Source organism: Coffea eugenioides, chromosome 4 (assembly GCF_003713205.1).
Source record: "Coffea eugenioides isolate CCC68of chromosome 4, Ceug_1.0, whole genome shotgun sequence".
Classification (NCBI taxonomy): Eukaryota; Viridiplantae; Streptophyta; class Magnoliopsida; order Gentianales; family Rubiaceae; genus Coffea; species Coffea eugenioides.
The window spans coordinates 12,865,310-12,885,796 of record NC_040038.1 but is presented as its reverse complement, the minus strand read 5'-3'; the positions used below and the strand labels follow the sequence as shown (position 1 = coordinate 12,885,796).

At 34.5% G+C, this 20,487-nt stretch overlaps 2 protein-coding genes across 4 annotated transcripts; one reads left to right on the top strand and one right to left on the bottom strand.

Annotated features, from left to right (window-relative positions):
* Positions 1–2,292: 2,292 nt before the first annotated feature.
* Positions 2,293–4,992, bottom strand: LOC113769074 (putative disease resistance RPP13-like protein 3). The gene has a single exon (XM_027313556.1). It carries the CDS (start codon positions 4,990–4,992, stop codon positions 2,293–2,295), a length of 2,700 nt encoding a protein of 899 aa, XP_027169357.1.
* Positions 4,993–11,516: 6,524 nt separating this feature from the next.
* On the top strand, positions 11,517–18,340 carry LOC113768781. Of its 3 annotated transcripts, none has more exons than XM_027313260.1 (6): positions 11,517–11,900; positions 12,428–12,541; positions 13,079–13,192; positions 16,657–16,829; positions 16,967–17,063; positions 17,939–18,340. In XM_027313260.1, exons 1-6 carry the CDS (start codon positions 11,574–11,576, stop codon positions 18,047–18,049), a joined length of 936 nt encoding a protein of 311 aa, XP_027169061.1. In that variant the 5' UTR covers positions 11,517–11,573; the 3' UTR covers positions 18,050–18,340. The 3 variants fall into 3 exon arrangements, with proteins under 3 accessions (XP_027169061.1, XP_027169060.1, XP_027169062.1); XM_027313259.1 differs by having other exon boundaries at positions 13,073–13,192; XM_027313261.1 differs by having other exon boundaries at positions 11,519–11,900; positions 13,112–13,192.
* The last annotated feature ends 2,147 nt before the right edge of the window (positions 18,341–20,487 follow it).

Here is a 20,487-nt window from a genome sequence, read left to right as displayed (position 1 = left end):
GGTCATGAAATTAGAGTCAATAGATAATCTTTAGTCGCAAATTAACCACCTGCAGCCACGAACATCAGATTTTGAAAATATAGTTAGAAGATGTAAAAAGGTTCCAATGGATATTCATATGTATGTATCAAGTATTCCATAATGAAATTTCCATATTCACACAATAGCTGTTGAGAAAATATTGCATTAAAAAACTCACAATTTTTATTATATTAGCTAAATATCCAAAACTCTAGAAAGAGAGAAAGTAGTTGAGCACACTCACAACAAAAAATTGAGCACATGCACTTGAAGCAACATTCTTTAGTATTAAAGCCTCCATTATTGTCAAGTGGAAGAGCACTATAATTATACTTGTAACGGATTGGAAATATGAACCAAAATCAATCATGTTCATTATTAAGTGCTTCTGGAACCAATCATCTTTAGCATTAAGACTCTCTATTATTGTAGTTATAAAAGCTACTCAACAATTATAAAAGAAGATGAAGAGCATTGCAACTACATTTGTAAGTGGTTTAAACATCACTTAAAAGCTTGATAATCACGTGGAATATAAGCCAATTACAAATGGGAGGACACAATAGTCAAACCCAACTCAACTATACATTATAATGTTCCACATTTGGCTTAATCGCCTGCATTTGATTTTTTTTTTCCCTACCTAAATTATCCCTAAAGATGACAGATGAAAATTTTCCAACAGGCACTTACAAACTCCTTTTTTTATATATAGGATACAATAATGATTCATTTGTTTCTTATAGTGAAAGAGATACTAATTCCTAACCATTTAGATGAAAATAATACCGTGTTATATGACACATGGAGTTCATTTCGGAAATTTGACTTTCAAGAGAGGAAAAAGGCACACAATCCTTAATCCTTCTGTGTAATTACCTGATTAAATCTTAGTTTTGTTTCCATTGACATTCTTGTCACACAATCCTTAATCAATTTGCATGCAACTATTTCCAGTTGCGAGGATGCAAAAATAGACTTGAAATAGTAATTATGGTGAAAGGATTTTTATGCAGTGATGATTGATTAGTAATCACTCAATTACTCTGTAACTCAATTGTAATCATTGGTATTAGTTGTTAATTTGTCAATAAAGAAAGAATGATGAAGTTCTAGAAAGGGGAGGTGCCAATGATTATAGACAATTGAAGAAGATCTTTCATGACAAGCGGAGCAGTAGTGTAGTGACGAGCATAATCCATTCTTTGGATTGGAACTTCAGTGCTATTGCTATAAACTTTTTCATAAAAAATTTTTTATTTGGTGCTGGGTTCAACTAGAAGTGCATTCGAGTCGAGTCGAATTCAATTAATGCACTACTCGAACTCGAGTTTAATTAAATCTAATCGAGTCAAATTGAGCTCATTCAAGCCTAATCAAGTTCACGTAATAAAAATTAATATTTTATATCTAATTTTAAATAAATGATATTATTGACATTTCACAATAACAAATATAAAAAATTAAAATATAAATTATAAAAAGTTCGATTAGACTCGTCGAGTTTTTGAGTATAAAATATTGGAGCGCGAACTCGACTTGTGAACTCAAATTCGATCTAACTCGATCAAAACCACCTCGAGTCAAACTATTAATCAGGTAGCTCGCGAGTTTGAGTTGAATTACCAGGTTGAACATCACCATAGGTGCAAAAGATGCTATACAGATCCACAATCGGTGCTACTGCTATAGACTTTTCCGTATTCCTTTCTGTCCAGCATCCTTCAAATCTCGCCTCTCACAGGAATTGCGAAAATAAATTGCTCGCTCACGAGACTCGGCAAAATGCTCCCCCATCCCATCAACGGCTGACACCAATTCTGGCCTCCATCGAGTCAAGTGTTTTTTTTCTTTTTTACGATGGTTGGCCGGTAGCCATCATTTTTAAAAAAAAAAAAAAAATTGCAGCTCAGCTCGGCAGCCCAACATTTAAAAAAAAAAAAATGGCTTGCCTGCTAGGCTAGCAGGCATAGTTTTATACCGATCATGTCAGATCATTATTCTTGCGAGGAATTAGCCCACATAAAAAGGCTTGTCGGCTGGTTATGTTGAATCGGAAACATTCTTTTTATTTATTTATTTTGATAAAAACTGGAAATAATTTTATTAATAACTACTCTGGAATTCAGCTTGCAGTACAATATGAGGTGGAGCAGAAGCCCCTTAATGGAGAGGATAAATAAGATAGATTACAAAGGTAGAAGTACCCATTCAAGACATTTATGCAGAAGCTTCCATCAAATTCGAATGCGAACTTAGTTTCTTCAGCATTCAAGAGTCAAATATTCTGAGGTTAGGGACACTAAATGCCGTGTCCGCAGCAAGCCTGCTGATAGAATCCTTTGGCATGTCCACAAGCTCAAGCGTATCAAGAGTAGATATGTGCTTCAGCTCTTCCGGCAACTTCCGTAATCTGCCGCAATTCCTGATTCTCATACACAGGAGCTGTGGCAATGCACCTTTCTCCGCCTTTATTTCATCCAAATGATTTAGGCGGCTGAGCTCAAGGAATTTCAATTGGTGAAACCCATGCCTAGAAATGATCAGTTGTCGGCCGTCATATGCATCTTTCATTTTGAGGAATGACAGCCGTCCCAATTTCTCTAGTACTGGCATTGGGTCATCCGTGAGATGTGTGTGTTTCAAAGCCAAGCGAGAGAGATTTGGAGGAAAATCAGGAGGTAGCATTAGCCACAGCCCGGATAGCTTAAGCTCTGTTACATGATGGAGCTTAGAAAGTCCAGCTAGAGTTGGCCGCCCTCTTCCTCTAGTACTATAAAGATGTAACGTCGTTAGGCTTCCAACCTCAGATAAATGCATGCAGAGTTTGTCTATCTCTGACCTGTCATCCACCCAAATCCCCAGTTTCTGAAGACTTGTCAGAGTTAACATGTTATTGTGCATAATGTCATCAAAGCGTATGCCTGACAGAGTCTGGAGATTCCTCAATCCTTCAATCTTAAGAGGCACATCACATTCCATATCATACGCATATAGATGCCGTAAACTTTCAAGCTTCCAAATGAAATTTGGAACTATCACTGTGGCATGGGTCCGTATGTCAAGAGTTTGTAGGTTTCGCAAACGACCGAAGGAATGAGGGAGCCTTGTACTCGATGTGATTCTTAAACCGACGGGATGAGCTATCTTAAATCGATGCATTATACTGAGTTTGCCTCTTAAACCGAGGTATCTTAAAAGCCTGACTTCACCAATTTCTTTTGGCAAATTAGAGTACATCTCAACATTCTCAAGGTCCAGTATCCTAAGCTTTCTGAAACTTTTGAATCTAAGACTAATGTTTTCCTCGTAAATGCGGATATTGAAAAAAAGTAGAGACCGGAGAGGAGGGGTCGAAGACCCAAAATAATTTTTAACCCAAGGGAGACTATGAACAGCAAGGTACCTGGATTTGGCTGATATTTCATCATCTCTGGTGTCATGGATCTGAAAAAAAATTTCATCCTTTGCCTTTCTGATTGCAAGCTCTCGCACTAAATCATGGACTCTGCAGCTTTTAATCCTCTCATCAACAGTCATTTCCGCCACCCGGACGATATTTCTGCTACAAAGTCGTTCCACATCATCATATGCTGCAGTTTCCTCCAAATTTACTGCATCTCTTTTCTGCATTATTCCCTCTGCTACCCACATATGGATCAACTTGCGCACGGAAATCACGTGGTCTTCGGGAAACAAACCCAAATACAAAAAGCAAAATTTCAGATTGGCAGGGAGGTCTGCATAACTTAATTCCAGAATTGCTGATACTCCACTCTGGCTCTTTGATAGGTTTGTGTTGAAACTATTGAGAACTTTCTCCCATTCACTCTTCAACTTTTTCTTTGCCAGTAGCAGGCCACCTATAACCGTGATGGCCAGTGGCAGACCACCACATCTCCTTGCAATCTGTCTGCCTACTTCTTCCAAATCCGGAGGACACCCAGCATTATCCCCATGGCCTAAGGCTTTTCTGAGGAACAACTGCCAGCTATCTTCCTGCCCCAAAGTTTTCAGCTCATGTGGTTTGTTAAGAGCATCTGCGTGTTGGGCAACATCCCGATTGCGACTTGTAAGTAGCAATCTACTTGATGTATTAACATCAGGAAAGGCCCTAGCAAGACAATCCCACGCTTCTTCCTTCCATATGTCATCAAGCACCACAAGATAACATTTATCTTGTAGATCTTGATAAAGCCTTTGTTCTAAGTCTTGCTCTTCCATCTGTTCCAACACTTCAAGTGGCTCTTTACTTATTTGATCCAATTGCTTTATGATTGATCTCAGCATCTCTTTGTGATCGTAGCTTGAAGAGACGCAAACCCAAGCACGGCAATTGAATCTTGCCCTGACATCAGCATGGTTATAAACTTTTTTGGCTAGAGTTGTCTTACCAGCACCTCCCATGCCAACGATTGAAACCACACAGCGGTTTCTGTCCTCTTTCAAAAGTTCTGCCACCAGGGATTTTGTTATCTCCTCGAAGCCCACTATATCCTTGTCCTCGTTGAAAGGAGAGGACCGCCGGAGCCGTTGAAGCTCTTCTCCCTGTGTACTCATCCCCTCTCCAAGATTTTTTATGCCGTATTTTTCACGGCTATCAGCTATGTCACTGAGCGTCATCTGTAAGGACTTAATCTCTTTACCTATCTTGTAGAGGTTCACAAATTTCAAGGGATAATATGTCAATTTGGTGACGAGTCCCTTGTCCTTTATGAACTCAACTTTGCTGGCAAAGATCTCAATGATATCCTCCGCGTCGTAGGCAGCATCTCTGATTTCAGAAACCCAGTTGCGGATCCTTGCATCTTCATCTTGCCTCTGATCAGCATCTTTCAGGAAACACCGCATCCGGACCAGATCATTTCGGAGTCTCTCAACTTGTCGTCGAACATCTTTCAGGAAAGCAATTTTTTGAATCAGCAGATCGCCAGTTCTCTCAATAACAAAAGAGAGAGCAGGGTCAGCCATCCTGGAAAAGTGAGATTTGCTTTCAACAACCAGTAAAGGAGGAGAGAAGCTCTTGCTGTTGGGTGCAGCTGCAAAACTTCTAATCTCTGTTGTTTTTAACTGATCTCAGAAGAGAGGCTCGATTCTCACGTGGTTCGTTTTCTCTTCCAGTCAAAAAGAAAGCAGCTTGATTCACCTGGTGGGTAAGTCTGGTGATGCTGGTGGCGTCTTTTTGGGATGGTGGAAATGGAATGGATTGCCGAATAGTTTTGGTACGCGGATACCTGTAGTATTAATTTTTTACAACATATGGATAGATACAATACAACCACCAATGTGGTTATGCACACTGGCATTGTAAGTATCGAATGAAAAGCAAACCAAATGATAAATTCTACGAATCTTTGGGACAAATTTGTGCTTCCAAAACGACGTAGGAGGAAAATAGAATCATTTTTAGTCCGATTAATTAGGAATCTAAAATGTAATAGAATTCGTTTATTAAGAGTTAAAAAAAAAAAAAGCAACCAAATACGAAATTACAATAAATAACCCAAACCACAACGCATGAATTCCCTTGCAAAAATTATTCATGATACATATTACACTTTAAAAAAGATAATAATGTGTCTGTGCCTTAAAAATCTAAAATTAACTACTGACTAATGCTGTAGCTCACATGCATCTATCATATAATAATTGCAAAAGTAACTGTAGAATGCTCTGCGACTAAATACATTAACTTTTCTTCCTTAATATGCAAGTGTTCTATGTGTAAGCAAAGATAATGTTAATTAATATAAGGTGCATTAAATAATACTACGGTAAAGTCTTGATCCTTGGTTTGAACAGGCAACGATGAATTTTCCACGGGCCATAACCAAGGCAGCTTTATAGGTGGAAAAAGAACAAAATAGTACAAGATTCCTCTCTTATCAGATATAAAATTGGAACATCACTTCAGTTCTTCCAAGTCTAGTTACATATGATACATACGTGACATTAAGTCACTATAAAAAGGAAAATAAATTAAAAATTATAACATAAAAAACAAATATTTCTACCTAAAAGAAGTTAAAATTTTTTGAGATAATGACATTAGTCAACATAAAAGGGAAAAAAATTAAAAATTATAACTAAAAAGCAAACCCCTAAGTTACAAAATTTTATAATTCAAAAATTTTTTAAACATTTTAGAGCGAAGGGTTTGTTTTTGATGTTATAATTTTTAAATTTTCTTTTCTTTTTAGAGAGAATGATTTGTTTTTGATGTTATAATTATAATTTTTCTTTTTATGTTAACCTAATATCACTTTCTCAAAATTTTTAAATTTTTAAGATAGAAGGTTTTTTTTTATGTTGTAAGTTTTAATATTTTTTCCCTTTTTTTGTTGACTTAATATCATGTATATGTCAGATATAGTTAGATTTGGTTAGCACTAAAGTGATGTTTCAATTTTACCCTTGAAATCTATATCAAGTTTTCATTTTGGGATTAATTTGCTTTGTTTTTAAAATGTGAGGAACTGATTTGCTTCATTAAAAATAGCTTTTTTCCTAAAATATGTGGGTTGAAACATATCATTTTATTTCTTTTTGTTGAAATACAGAAAAATCCCCTACAATTTTAAAACATGCACTCTAATATCTCGTGGTTTGAACTAATTTAAAAAAGTGATAGAAATCATCTGAATTAACTAGTTTGAGATACACACACCACTATTGAGAGTATGTACTGGAAACAAGTAAATTTTTAAATGCAGAAGGTCCCTCGTGGTTAAGCAAACTTACAAAAATAGCCTCTTATGATTTCAAGTTATATAATTCGATATTTTGTGGTTTGAACTAATGTAAAAAATCGACAAAAATCATTTAAATTAACAAGTTTGAGACAAACGCGCTTCTATTGCAAGTGCTTGACTTGGAAAATAATTTCTTAAATCAAATTTTTAGCTGATATACCTATTGAACCTTTTAGAACTCATAAAATTTTTAAAAAACAATCCAAAACTCCTAAATACAATTCACCTTGTTTCTATACATAAAATAAATAAATAAATAAAAATAAAATACCACCCCATCTCTTTCTCCACCGCCACTCTTCTCTTGCTACCACCACCCTCCTCTCGATCACTACCCTCTCCCTCTTCGTTTTCCTCCTCTCCCTTCTTCCTTCTTCTCTTCCCCTTCCTTGCATCCTACTCTCTCTCCTCCCTTCAAGGCCATTTCTCCACAACCTTTCTCCTTCCAATGACCATAATTAGTTGTGGGAGAAAGAGAAGGGGTCGTGACCAGATCACCCTTTCCCCAAACCCTTTCCTCTCCCTTCTACAATAAATATGACCACGAGAAGAATGTGAGTAGATGCAAGAAAGGGGTCGCAAAGGGAGGGAAAGGAGATGGAAGAGAAAGGGGGCAGGAAGATGAGGTAAAGATGAAAGGGAGGGTAACAATTGAAGGTGGAGAATGCTTGTGACAGCAATAGGTAATCATAGAGGGTTTTTTCGTAGATTAGCTTAATCATAAGGGATTTTTTCATAGATTTACTTAAGAAAAAATCGTTCAAAACGTTCCTTATATTTTGCAAAATGCCTTTTTTCGTCCCTCACTTTTAAAAGTGTAATTTTACGTTCCTTACAATTTCACATTGGTCAAATTTGGTCCCTACTTAAGTTTCTGACTATTTTTTGGCAGGAATCTATCATGTGCCTTACACGTGATCATTTTTTAAGGGTAAAATTATCAAATCAAAATTTATATAATCCAATTCATAGTTACTCATATTTCACAAAATGAATTTTTTTCGTCTCTCACATTTCACAAAATGAATTTTTTCATCCCTCATATTTTATAAAATGAATTTTTTCATTCTTCATTGATCATGTGTATGAATAGCTTTTTTTTTAAAAAAAAATTCATTTATATATCTATTTGATTTTATTTGAACAATATGAACAACATGCAATATATCGCTATTTGATTTCGCTTAAATATACTGTTCATGTGAAATCAAATAGATATATACAAGGGTTTAAAAAAAATTGTTAGTTTTTCACTCATGTTCATTTTCTTTTACTCAAAAATTGAAAACAAAGAAGACATTTAATTCTAAACATTATCAAGTATTTATATCAAATTAAATTTGGATAAAAAATAAACAAAGGAAAAGTATAATAAAAAGAAATAAGTGATTTGTACTTTCAAATTTTAAAATAATCATAAGACAAATAATTCAACTGTCGGTCTTAAAGGTGGAGAGTAGAAATTTCAAATTTAAACTGTAATTTATTAGCATGACTATATATTTCGAATTAGGACTTATTAATTAGATATCCTTACTATATAACTCAATAAATGAATTATTACCAAAATAGAAAAGATCACAAATGTTGAATAGGTTCACATGGTAAAATCAAATAGATATATACATGAGTTTAAAATAAAAATATTAATTTTAAATCCATATAAATATCTATTAAATAGCATGTGTATAACTACAATTAGTCTGTCTAGATGAAATCAAATAAAGATATATTATACGTTATTCATACTGTTTAGGTGAAATAAAATATATAAAGCCATGGGTACACATGGTCAATGGGGGATGAAAATATTTATTTTGTGAAATGTGAGAGATGAAAAAATTTATTTTATGAAATGTGAGGGATGAAACAATTCATTTTGTGAAATGTGAAGAACTATGGATCGGATTATATAAAGTTTGATTTAACAATTTTGTACCTAAAAATGATTACATGCAAGGCATGTGGTAGATTTCGACAAAAAACTAGTCAAAAATCTAGGTAGAGGTCAAATTTGATCAAAATGAATTTGTAAGAAATGTAAAATTATACTTTCAAAAGTGAGGGATGAAAAAAGTTAGTTTATAAAATGTGAGAAACTTTTTGAACAATTTTCCCCTAATTGGGATGGTCTTGTAGAGGCCATTTTAATATTTCGCAGAGTAAAAACAGTCAAAGAATGTCATTAATATTTTCTTTTTCGAAATATCTTTGCAATATATAATGTCAAGGGATCACTGTATGGTTGAAACACACAATGCCATTTTTGAAGTTCCTATTTAGCCTTAATTAGCCCCAATCTATTGCAAGACAACTCTATAGTTTTTCTTTTTGTCAATCGTTATCATCAATTTCTATTTCTAATCCTACTCTAACGTATTTTAAAAGGAGGCCCAACTAAATCCATTGAAAAATGATAGAAACTAAATCACCATTGGATCAGACAGGTACACAATGCACCCGCATGCATTTGAAAAGCCACATATAATGGTAGAGTGATGAAATGTTAGGTTTAAAGTCTTGACTTCTTATTCCATCAAGACTTTAAGGGTCTGTTTGATAACATAAAAAAGTGCTGAATCTGAATTTTTTCAGACATTCAGATGTTTTGAGTGTTTGATAAATAAAAATCTATTTGCTGAACTTGTTAATTAGTGCTGAACCTATGTGTATTTTTTTCAGCACAAGAATCCTAACTGAATGCTTAATTCTGATAAGAATCAATAGAATTATTTCAATTACCTTATCTTATCTACCAAATCTACTCTTGTTTGTTAATTATGTTCAAAATTCTTATCTAATTAAACAACATAATATTCTCTATCTAACGATTTTTAGTTTTTCTTTTCTCCCTTTTTAATGACTTTCACATCTTTTCCATACTCCTCATATAATATATTTCATCTTTTATATTAATTTGATTTAAAAATAAATATTGTCATTTTCATACCTAACAATTTTAAACTAATTAAATCATAGATTTTATTTCTTTTTTGAATGAAAGGATATAAGGGCAAAATTGTCAAATTAAACTTATTAAGCATTCAGTTATAAATATTTATCAAACAACATAAATAGGTTTAGTATTAAAATTCAGACATTCATATATTTTTTTCAGTGCTTAAAATTCAGTAAATTAATTGTTTCAGTATTCAGATTTCATAATTCAGATTTTAGAATTCAGATTCAGTTTTATCAAACGGAACCTAAGTCATTGATGACAATTAATACATAGTTATCAATTCACATTATCCATTAATTAGTAATTACCACTCTCTCATTCCAACTCCCACGTTTATGTGTTCCACTCAACTCTCTCTCTCTCTCTTCCTTCTAAAGCAACTTCCCCTTTCTATACTATCATCCGGAGGAGAAGTCCACTAATTCCTTTATGGATATAGATATGGTTTGATGCCAATATTTCAAATATTAATAAAGGACTGTGACAGAATTTCCATATTTGTAATTTTTATTAATTGCACACCCATTAGGGTGTGCCTTATTCACTAGTGATATATAATAGTTGGACTATGTGTTTAAAGAATATTTAAACAAATTTTGAAAATGGTCCTTCTAAACTTTACCCATGTTTACGCACATTACAAAACATCTTCGCTAGCAACCACTGAAAACTATCAAGGACTAAAAAAATGTTAAGGAATAAAAAAAAGAATGTGATTTTCCAAAAAAGTTTTAATGTGTCAATGATTCCTTAAAATTCATAAATCATAATCATGCATTTGAATTCTTATATCTATTGTAAGCCATCTTGGATAGGAACCTACATTTAGGTATGAGAGAGAAATATGTTTTTGATCCCTAATTTTTACTGACAATCATTAATTGACCAATGAATCTACTAACAAAATATTTTTTTGGGTACATAGGAAAATATTTTTAAGTTAATAAAAAAAAACCAATTTATTGAACAAAAATAATTTAAAAGCAAAAGTTGGAAAATGCGAGAAAGAAAAGAAAAGGAGAAAAAGAAGAAAAGCCACGAACTCGCCCAGTTGTCCTTCAGTCACAAAACATAAAATATACACGTGTAACTTCCTCCATCAGAATCTACAATTATCAGAATCTACAAATATCTGACGTAACATCCTTTTATTCCCCAAATTGCCCTTGTATTTTCAAACAAGTGAGTCACTCTTACCAATAGTGCAAATGAGTGAGTTTAATGTTTGTTTGGTCAAATTTTAAACTCAAATTTGTGTTGAATAAATTTGAGATCAAATTCAAACAACTTAAACTACTTGTCGAGTTGAATTTAAGTTTAATATGTGAAAACTCAAAAACTTGTCAAGTTTAATCAAGTTTCACATATACACATACATATAAATATATATATTTTTCTATTTGTTAGTATTAAATATCTATTTTATTTCTCATACAAATTTATATATAAATATAAATTTATATTTCTTAAACTCATTAGGTTCAATTCAACTCGAAACAAGTTCGATTAGGTTTGATGAATGCGAAATCAATCTTGAGTTTGAGTATTGTAAAATAAAATCAAATTTAAACTCTAGTTTGACTTTCAAAAGTACGATGGATGTGCTTGAGATTGAATTCAAGTTTTTTAACTCGAGTCAAGTTCAAGTTCGAGTAATGCATCGAACTCGATTAGACTTAGATTACATTCCTGCCCTTACACCCAAAACTGTAATTTCACACAGTTGTAAACTACCATTAAAGAAATGCATCCCATTTCCGAATCAGAGATTCAATCTTCATACCCCAAAAATTCCTTTAGAAGAAAGGTTAAAAAAGAAAAAATCCCTAAAATAAAAAATGCAATCAATAAATTTCAATATCACAACCGATTTCAACGCGGTCAGGAAACCGACGTGGCCGAGTCGACTCGGCAGTAGACTCGGCCACTGCCATGGCGATTTCGAGAGAAGGCAAAGGTTGAATTGCAGACATGATAGCGATTATTCTTCGAGGTTTTGTAGGATTGTAGCTTGTGCTTCGGAGAGCCAGAGTCCAGGTGGTTCTAATCCGGGTTCGGTTAGTGGGTCGGGTTCTGGACCTGGGTCAAGCCAGGGTTCATTTCTTTCCCCGGGCCAAACTTATGCTCTGTTGAAGCAACAAATGGAAGTCGCCGCAAAATCTGAGGTTAGTTAAATTAGTGTTTAATTAACAGTTAATTAACATCATAAGTTGAGTTTGTTAATGTTTACTCAATGATTTATTAGCTAAGCATCTTTAGTTTGAATTTGTTGATTTTAATTTGGCATTCCTGCAATTGTTAATGTCACTTCTGTGACTTTTTTTTATTGATGTGAAAACGCAATTATACCTCTATATTTGCCTTTGATTACATTTTAGAGTGGTTGTAAATTCAACAGTAATATGGGTAATTTTGTCTTTCCATGCATATCACACAAGTCAATGTGAGTGTCAATAACAAAATATGGGCTTGTCAATATTAATATTGAATAGATATTGATTCTGACTTACCTTGACAATGTTGGAATATTTAGAGAGAATTCTAGTTTGTCAATTTTGCTGTGATTTGAAACTCTGTGTGTGTGTGTGTTTGTGTGTGTTGTTATTATTATTTTTTGGGTTGATGGTTATGCTGGAAGAGGTTAAGTTGGGAGAAAGGGTGGTTGTATAATGGTAGAGTTGTTTGATTATAGGATTACGAGGAAGCAGCAAGGCTGCGGGACTCATTGAAGACTTTTGAGGATCAGGAGCCAGTTTTGCGGCTTAAAAGATTATTGAAAGAAGCCATTGACAATGAGAGGTTTGAGGTATGTATTTCCTCTTTGCCTAAACTCTTTCTGTATCAAGGGATATCATATTAAGAGTGGAAACAAGACTTAAGCAATTGAAACGTAAGGAAATGCTGAATGTTGAGACAATGTTCAATAAATTGGATTTGAAGTGAATTATGCTTCTTTAGCCTTTTATATATTGTTGAAGCATTTATGTTTTAAAGTGCACTATAATGCTGGTTTTGCATTTCTTTTATGGTGTTGTACATAATATCACCACAAGGTTATTAAAATGAGAATCACGGACTATTAACTAAATTTCGTAGATTATACTTTTTATTTGCTGTATAAACTAAACAATTGGCAAGTGTAATGTATCATGCTGACTGTGGCATTCAGTCCTTTTTGAATATTTGCTTGTTGGGTAATAAATTTGCTTACCTCAGCCTTCGGTACATCATTCCACTAAAGTGAGCAAAAGCACTTGGCTAAGATGTATTCTTTACTAATCTCTTGAACTAGTTGTTTTTGATACTCTTTGATAATCTTTCTTTCTGTGGCCTGCTGCTCTTGGTCACATGCATATGTATGCAACTGCACATCCAGGATGCAGCTCGGTATCATGATGAGCTGAAGGAAATTGCCCCACATTCTCTCTTGAATTGTTCAAGCGATGCTACAACCTCGGTACGATAGCTATTTGAACCTAATGCCTCATTTCTGATATTTCATCCTGTCATTTGGAGTAGCCTGTCATAAGTGTCTTTCTTAAACTCACACTTTTTTATTTTCAGTTTTTAATGGTGGAAGCATGTTCACTGTTTTGAGGTTATCATATTGTATCAGGCGTTGGCAGCTTAGATGTAAAATTTTCCTTTTCTAATGCAAACTCTGAACTGTTTGTAATTAGCATGCAGTTGAACTTTCCTTGAATATATCTGGATTCTTCAATCATAGCACAAAATGTTGCAGACTAAAGTTTCATATGAAATAAGTTGCTGAATTTAACAGGATGTTTTAATCCGACAGTTTAAGAAAACTTGGGCTTCCTGCAGACTTATACAGCTACACTACTTGTCAAAAACCAGTCCATAGGCACTTAGTTATGTATAGCTAGGTGTGTGAAGTGCCTGATCTGTTAGTGCACTTTTCATGCTGCTTACTTGCACTCGACAACAATTGTCCTGTACATCAGATTATAGATGTTATATAGACTGATGAAAGTTATATAGTTACTGAAGCCACATTTGCTAAAAGTTATTAATCTTCAAATTCTTCCAAAGATATTCATTAGAGATTGCTCAGTAAAGTTATGGAGAAGGAGAAAGTTGTTTAAAGTTTACCACTCACCAACTACTCTTTTCATTGCTCATTAGCAGAACCCAAACTTTGCAACTACTGTTGCTAGTGGTCCTTCTAGGATTTTGGCCTATAGTTTATAGGACAAGAGATACAGGCAAGTGCTTTTGTTAATAACTCTGCAACTTGGTCTTTGTCTAGGAGGCTAAAGTATGCTACAGTTACAGTCAACTAGGGAAGATCTATGTGAGAAATGATATAGGAGATTATGTGATGCTTGTCATGTTGTGAATTGTGGTACTTCCGAGGAGTGTGTTTAGGGATATTACACAAATTTGCTATCGTTGTGGAAGAGAAGTACCAAGCAGAAGAATTGATAACAATATGGCCCATATAGTCCCATGGCTAAAGGAGCTTAAATAACACTTATACCAGATATAGCCCATAGCTCACTTTTGGTCTGATAATTAAATAGCTATAGCATTCGCAAATCGCAAGGAATTAGCGTTCTTCCAAGCAAGTCAAATCTGGAGGTGTGGTATAACTTAGAAAAAGAAGGCATTGCATGGACAGAATGAGGTAAAGGAAATCAAGAAAACGGAAATTGTTTTATTCATGAAACTTCAATTTGAGTTTACTAGAAAATTCATCCAAATTCAGGTATATGTTGCAAACTATTTGGATGACTAGAAGATCATCACAAAAGGAGTAGTTGTTTAGGGATAGTGGTAAACAAAAACCAACGTCCTTCTTATAGATGTTGGATACAGTAAAGAAAGAAAAAATATCTTTGGAGCATGTGTTAACATGTGCACCAAATGTAAAATTTTTTGGGACAATGAGGGCAAAGGCGCAAGATCCCCTTATGGGATGTTGTCCTTTAACACTCCAGAGAATCCTTGAAACTGAAATGGGCTCATAAAGCCTGGGTCTAGTTATGGATGACGGTCCCATAGAGTCCTCAGGAGGAATTGGCTTGATGCACAGGCGAATTTGTATCTAGAGCCCTCTTAGGCTGGTTTAAAAGCCAAGGGCTAGCTTTGATGTGAAAGAATCCATGCATCTAACTCAAAATGAATCCTAGCTAGTTCGGGCCTGGCATGGCATCTATATTAACTTGTTTAGGATCCCTTACCCATTTGGGACTTTGTCCTTTAGGACATGTCTACTTTAGCTACAGAAGTAATCTCTTTGGGATCCGTTTCTGGCAAAGAAGGATGCAGGAATTTTTCTGTTGGTGGGAATAAGTGAACTGGTCTATACTGGTGATATCTGTTAGGTTTCTAAGCATGAGATGCAAGTTATTTCCATAGACAGACCTAGAAGAGGAGTAGGTCACCAACCCCAAGATCTAGCAAATGACCATGCAGGTTGCTTCTTTGAAATGGTTTTTTCTTCTTTGAGAAATGACCAGTATCATCTTCAAAACTCCTGTTTCTTTTGCCTCTTAAAAAGTTTAAAAAGTAGAATTAATTCCTTTGGAAGGTAAAAATTTTCCCTATAAAGTTGTAGTTAGATTTTTTGCTATAAATTTATCTTATGTAGAAAATTTTGATCTCAACAAGTGTAACTTCTGCACCTGTCTATGTTAAATGATAGTTCTTGAACTTCAAAAATGTAATAGAGCCTAACATAGGACACTCGAAAGGCAACATAACTTCATTGCTGGTTCCAGTTTCAGAAATGGCATCACAAGTAAGCGAATGTTTGCCATATGACAGTCCTGAATGCTAGTCATTTCCCACTGAAATGACCTAAATTATCTACAGTCTCTTGAGGTATAGTAAAAAGCCATGATAGATATTTATAGGTGCTATGGATATGTGATGCATTTTTATAAACAAGTTTTGAAGCATTACAGTGCTTCTCAACTCAAATATACAAATTCAAATTGATCTTTTTCTGGCTACCATGCCCGTTTGGTATGTGGGAATTAATTCTTTCTTCACAAATCAGTTGTGTGGCAAGATTTCTGAAAAATTGGGCGACATTTATGCATATAGGGAAGTATTATGCAGGTAGTAATATTTTAAGTTCTAGTAGTGTATTGTGAAGAGTGCACCATCTCTCTCTCTCTCCCCCCCTCCCCCGTGTCTGTACAGAATAGTCCATTCTAGACTTTTCTCTACAAAAACATCCAGTTTCCAAGCTTCCTTCACAGGTTAAAAAGTTTGGCCACTGTAAAGTTGTATTAAGGAAGTTGTCATATTCTTGTTCCTAGGCTATGTTTGGTTGCCTGTATAGAAAATTTTCACTATTATAAAAACAAATGAACAAGAGAAATAGTGGGATCTTACGCCTTTTCTTGAAGATGAGCTCGTTCCCCTGGTTAGTGTACTTTATACAGTTTGTGTAGTTTGTGCCCTATTCAAACTGCTGTTCTTGGTGTCTGTATTTGTTACTTTCTAAAAGTCATAGTACAACTATTTGAAGTTCAAGTTATTTACATTTGAGGTCTATTTTGTTTAGTCCTACCACTTGAAAGATTTCTTATACTTTCTAAAACTACCAGATTTATTTCCTATGCAGGAAGTGATTTCTGAACATTTTTTAATTTCATTTGACTTCTGATGCTATGTATTTATGAGTTTTTCATCTCTTACATGATGGATATTGGACTTCTTTTTCATTGTACATGTATCTGCATGTATAATGTACATATACTGTATAGGAAGGATAATTTAAATACTTATGTTCATGTCCTTTTTTTTGTCATGCATCAGTACTAGTGCTTTGCACACCTTATCCATGCACGTTAGGAACTTTGCTTCATCACTCAGTGACTTATTACTGCTTTTGAGTTTGGGATGGTTGAGCAGTTGCATTTTCTAAGGATGTAGTACTGTTTTCAGGGCATAAGGGTCCAAGTTAGGAGTGTCTACATAGAAGGCCGAAGTCAGCCTTCAAAAGGCCTGTATTTCTTTGCATATAGAATAAGAATCACCAATAATTCAGAACGCCCTGTTCAACTTCTTAGAAGGCACTGGATCATCACTGATGCCAATGGGAGAACTGAACATGTCTGGTAAGTTAGATTTGCAGTCTCATATGTCATATACAGACTGAAGTTATCAAAATTAGATTTGATATCATCATCTTAATAACCCTAAAAAGCTGCTGACCAATCTAAATTTCTGGCTGTCATTTGTCTTCTTCCGACAGGGGAATTGGAGTTATTGGCGAACAACCAGTTATATTACCTAATACTGGTTTTGAGTATTCATCTGCATGCCCATTGGGCACGTCGAGTGGGAGGATGGTAAGATAGTCTGTTATTCTTTAATGGTTATACCTGATGTAAAGTGCCTATAGCCCTTCACGTTGTAAAATGTAAGATGATATTTTATTCTTTAAAGTTATACATGACGTAAAATAGCCTAAAGCATTTTAAGTGGTAGGATGGAAAGATGATCTGTTATCTGTTACTTATTAATATTATACATGCCATAAAAGCCCTAATTATTTTCTTGGCAAAGTAAATCAGTAGAAGTTGTGGAAAATTTTTTTTTAGAAACAAAGTTGATGGCAACTCCTCAACAGTATTAATGCCAACAAAAGAGGAAAACAAATATATCTTCTCCACAAACCAAATTACTGTGGAAGTTTAAGAGAAAAATGAATGTTTAGACCATTTGAAGCTTCATTAAGTCTTGAAATGACGTTATGAAGTAGATTATTAGGTGGTAAGAACCAGTTTTTATATCCAGTAATTCCATTTTAAGCAATGAGATATTTAACCATTCTGGAATACATTAAGAAAACACATGGGTGTTTATCTTAATACAGCCCCTGGGAGAGGATGGAAAGGTCTAAACTATTGTTCACTGTTGAAATCATCTTTTTGATAATAGAGATGATTAGTGTTCTATGCGCTAAACTTTTTTCCCTTCTCCACCCCCTCTGAGTACAAAAGGTAGTTTGACAAGTACATATTGATGCCACCTTATAGTCCTGTCATCTGCTGTTCTGCACGATATTGTGAGTGCAATAAATTTTAGGGCTAAAGGGGTCTATCCTGCAGTTTGCCAATCTTTTGGTAACAAACTAATATTATTTTTCAATGCATGTTCATTTCAATTTCCTGTTTAAAATTAGTGGTATATTTATGTTTCTGCTGGTTTATTACTTGAGTAGGAGGGGGACTTCGAGATAAAGCATGTTGATAAAGTAGGCTCAAGGACATTTAATGTGGCTATTTCACCCTTTTCTCTCTCCACATTTGAAGATGGTGGATATAGTTTTTGAGACGAGAACTGAGAGAGAGACAGCACTGAGATTTAGTTGAAGATGCATCAATTAGGAAATGCACCATGTTTTAGTAAATTTGTAGACAGAGAATTTGTAGAGTAACTTGTAGGACATAGCCTTGTATCCACAAACAATGCAAGAATTTATGTTCAGGTCTCCGAGACTTTGGTTCGTTTGCTGCTGTCTGGTGAATAGAAACAACTCTCACATACAATTGTACATGCCTTTTGTACCTGCATTGTATACTCACATTGGATTATTTTTAAGTGCCAATTTTTTGAACTTGTATGTTTGTCTGATAAAATACTTATAGGTGAACTTGAAAGTAAGCTTCAGCAGCTGGGGTTTGCAAGTAGCAAGTCCTATAGCTGTGGTAAAGTTAGAAGGGACGTATTGAGTGCCTCTCCCACCATATTCCCCTGCCCACTGGTTTGCCCTTGTAACCCCCCACCACCCCCGCCCCCCCTCTCTCTCCAAAAAAAAAAATTTCCAATTAAAGAACAGATTGAGATTATCCAAAATGGAGTTTTCCTGCCACTTTGGAAGGCAAAAAGTGTCATCAACCCCTTGGTTTATGTTGTTATGCTCCAAAGAGGTAGAAATTTCCTAGTTGCACAAATTAGAGAGTACCAACATGGAAGACATTCAATTAATATCACCTTTAATAGCATAATTCATAGTTCCAAGTATGAATTCTTTTTTGTTTTGATACTCATGAGGTCTTTATTACAGTCATCCGATGATTCTTGAGTCCTGACCTGATTCCTCTTCATCAATAGATGGATTTTCCAATTTAGGCGATGCCCAAATTCCAACATTGAGCAGAGACAATTTCACACCTTCTTTTTCCACATTTCTCTCCATCTGCATAAAACAGTTTAACATATGAATCATCTCCTGTAGAAAGCATGACAAAAACGATCAAAACGGAAGCAACAATCAAGGACCAAACAGAAAGTGAAAGTAGAAAACGTTCTTGTTAGGAGTTTGGGACATTCCTCCTAGAACACAAGACTCTTGATACAAGTACTCTGTTCTTGAAGGCCCAGTGACGAGCACTGAACTAAGCAACACGTAAGATGTTCAAGGAACAGCATCAGTTTTATGAAATTAAAGTGAATTTTATGGCCCTGTTCTCATCGGTTTCTGATTCTGCAAAAGCATAGTGATATTTGTTATTTGAAAATCAGATTTTGAAAAACTATTTTTTAGTATCTCATTTGGCTTGCTCTTCACTGATTTTTTTTTTGGACTTAATTCTAGATTTTAATTCTGTAAAATCTGTTATATGATGTTCTCAATGCCTTTCCTTTCAGCTTTTATCTTTTTTAGAGCTTAGTAAAAACAGCCAAGATGAGTAGTCACAAAATACATGCTTCTTTTGAATTTTGATTTTGGCATTTCAAAAATCAACATTTAGAAAAATCAAAATCAATTGAGAATTTTTCTTAGAAATTTATTGTGCAAACCTATATGCTTAGCAATCTGTTGGCTGATAGGGGAATTTAATTGGTAAAACGTCATTAATATCCTTGGATATAGTTAAGTAACCAAAATACCCTTCTTACTCTACAACTTATTGTATATACGCATATTGAGGTCTATTTGTAATTTGTATGGAGAGAGAGGATTCGGGTGAGAGAAAATAAATAAAATCTTGATATACTTAAATTATCGGTTAGGTTTAGAGGGAAAAGGGTAATTTGGCTACATAACAAAATTTAGGAACATTAATAACTTTCTACTCATTAAAATCTGCAACCAATGAATTGATTGGAGTAGATAAAGAAATTTAGGAATGGCAAGGGGGCGAGGGACACTTGTCCCCTCCTGCCCCCACCCCGCCCTACTATCCCTATGGGAGCACCCACCCCACCCACTGTTATTGTGTTTTGTTAATTGTAATTAGGAATTTAGTATAAATATATTAGTAAATTTAGCATAACTAATTAATAATTTCTATTAATATACATGTATAATTATTAGTATAATTAATAATATTAATTATATTATATATACTAATATACATTATATAATACTTATAACTAATAATATCATTATTATAAGTTTTTAACTATTTATATATACATATATAATTTTTTTAATCGGTGATAGGGCAGGGAATGGGGCGGGGGATCTCATATTTTAATGGGGGAAAAATGCCCCCCGCTAGCCCCACCAGCTCTAGTTCCACGGCATTCGTCCCAATTGCCATCTCTAAAGAAGTTTCATAGTTTGGGGGGTATATAGTGCTGAAATTAATTGTTTGTGGCACTTCGAATTTGAGAAAAGTTCAGAGGGGTACTTTTGCAGTTAAACCTTCAAATAATGAGGACATCTGGATTTTTACGTGCTTTTGAAAAAGTGCTGCCTAACAAATTATTGTATGGCATTAAAGACTGGGGAAACTTCAATTTCAGAACAAATTTTTGCTC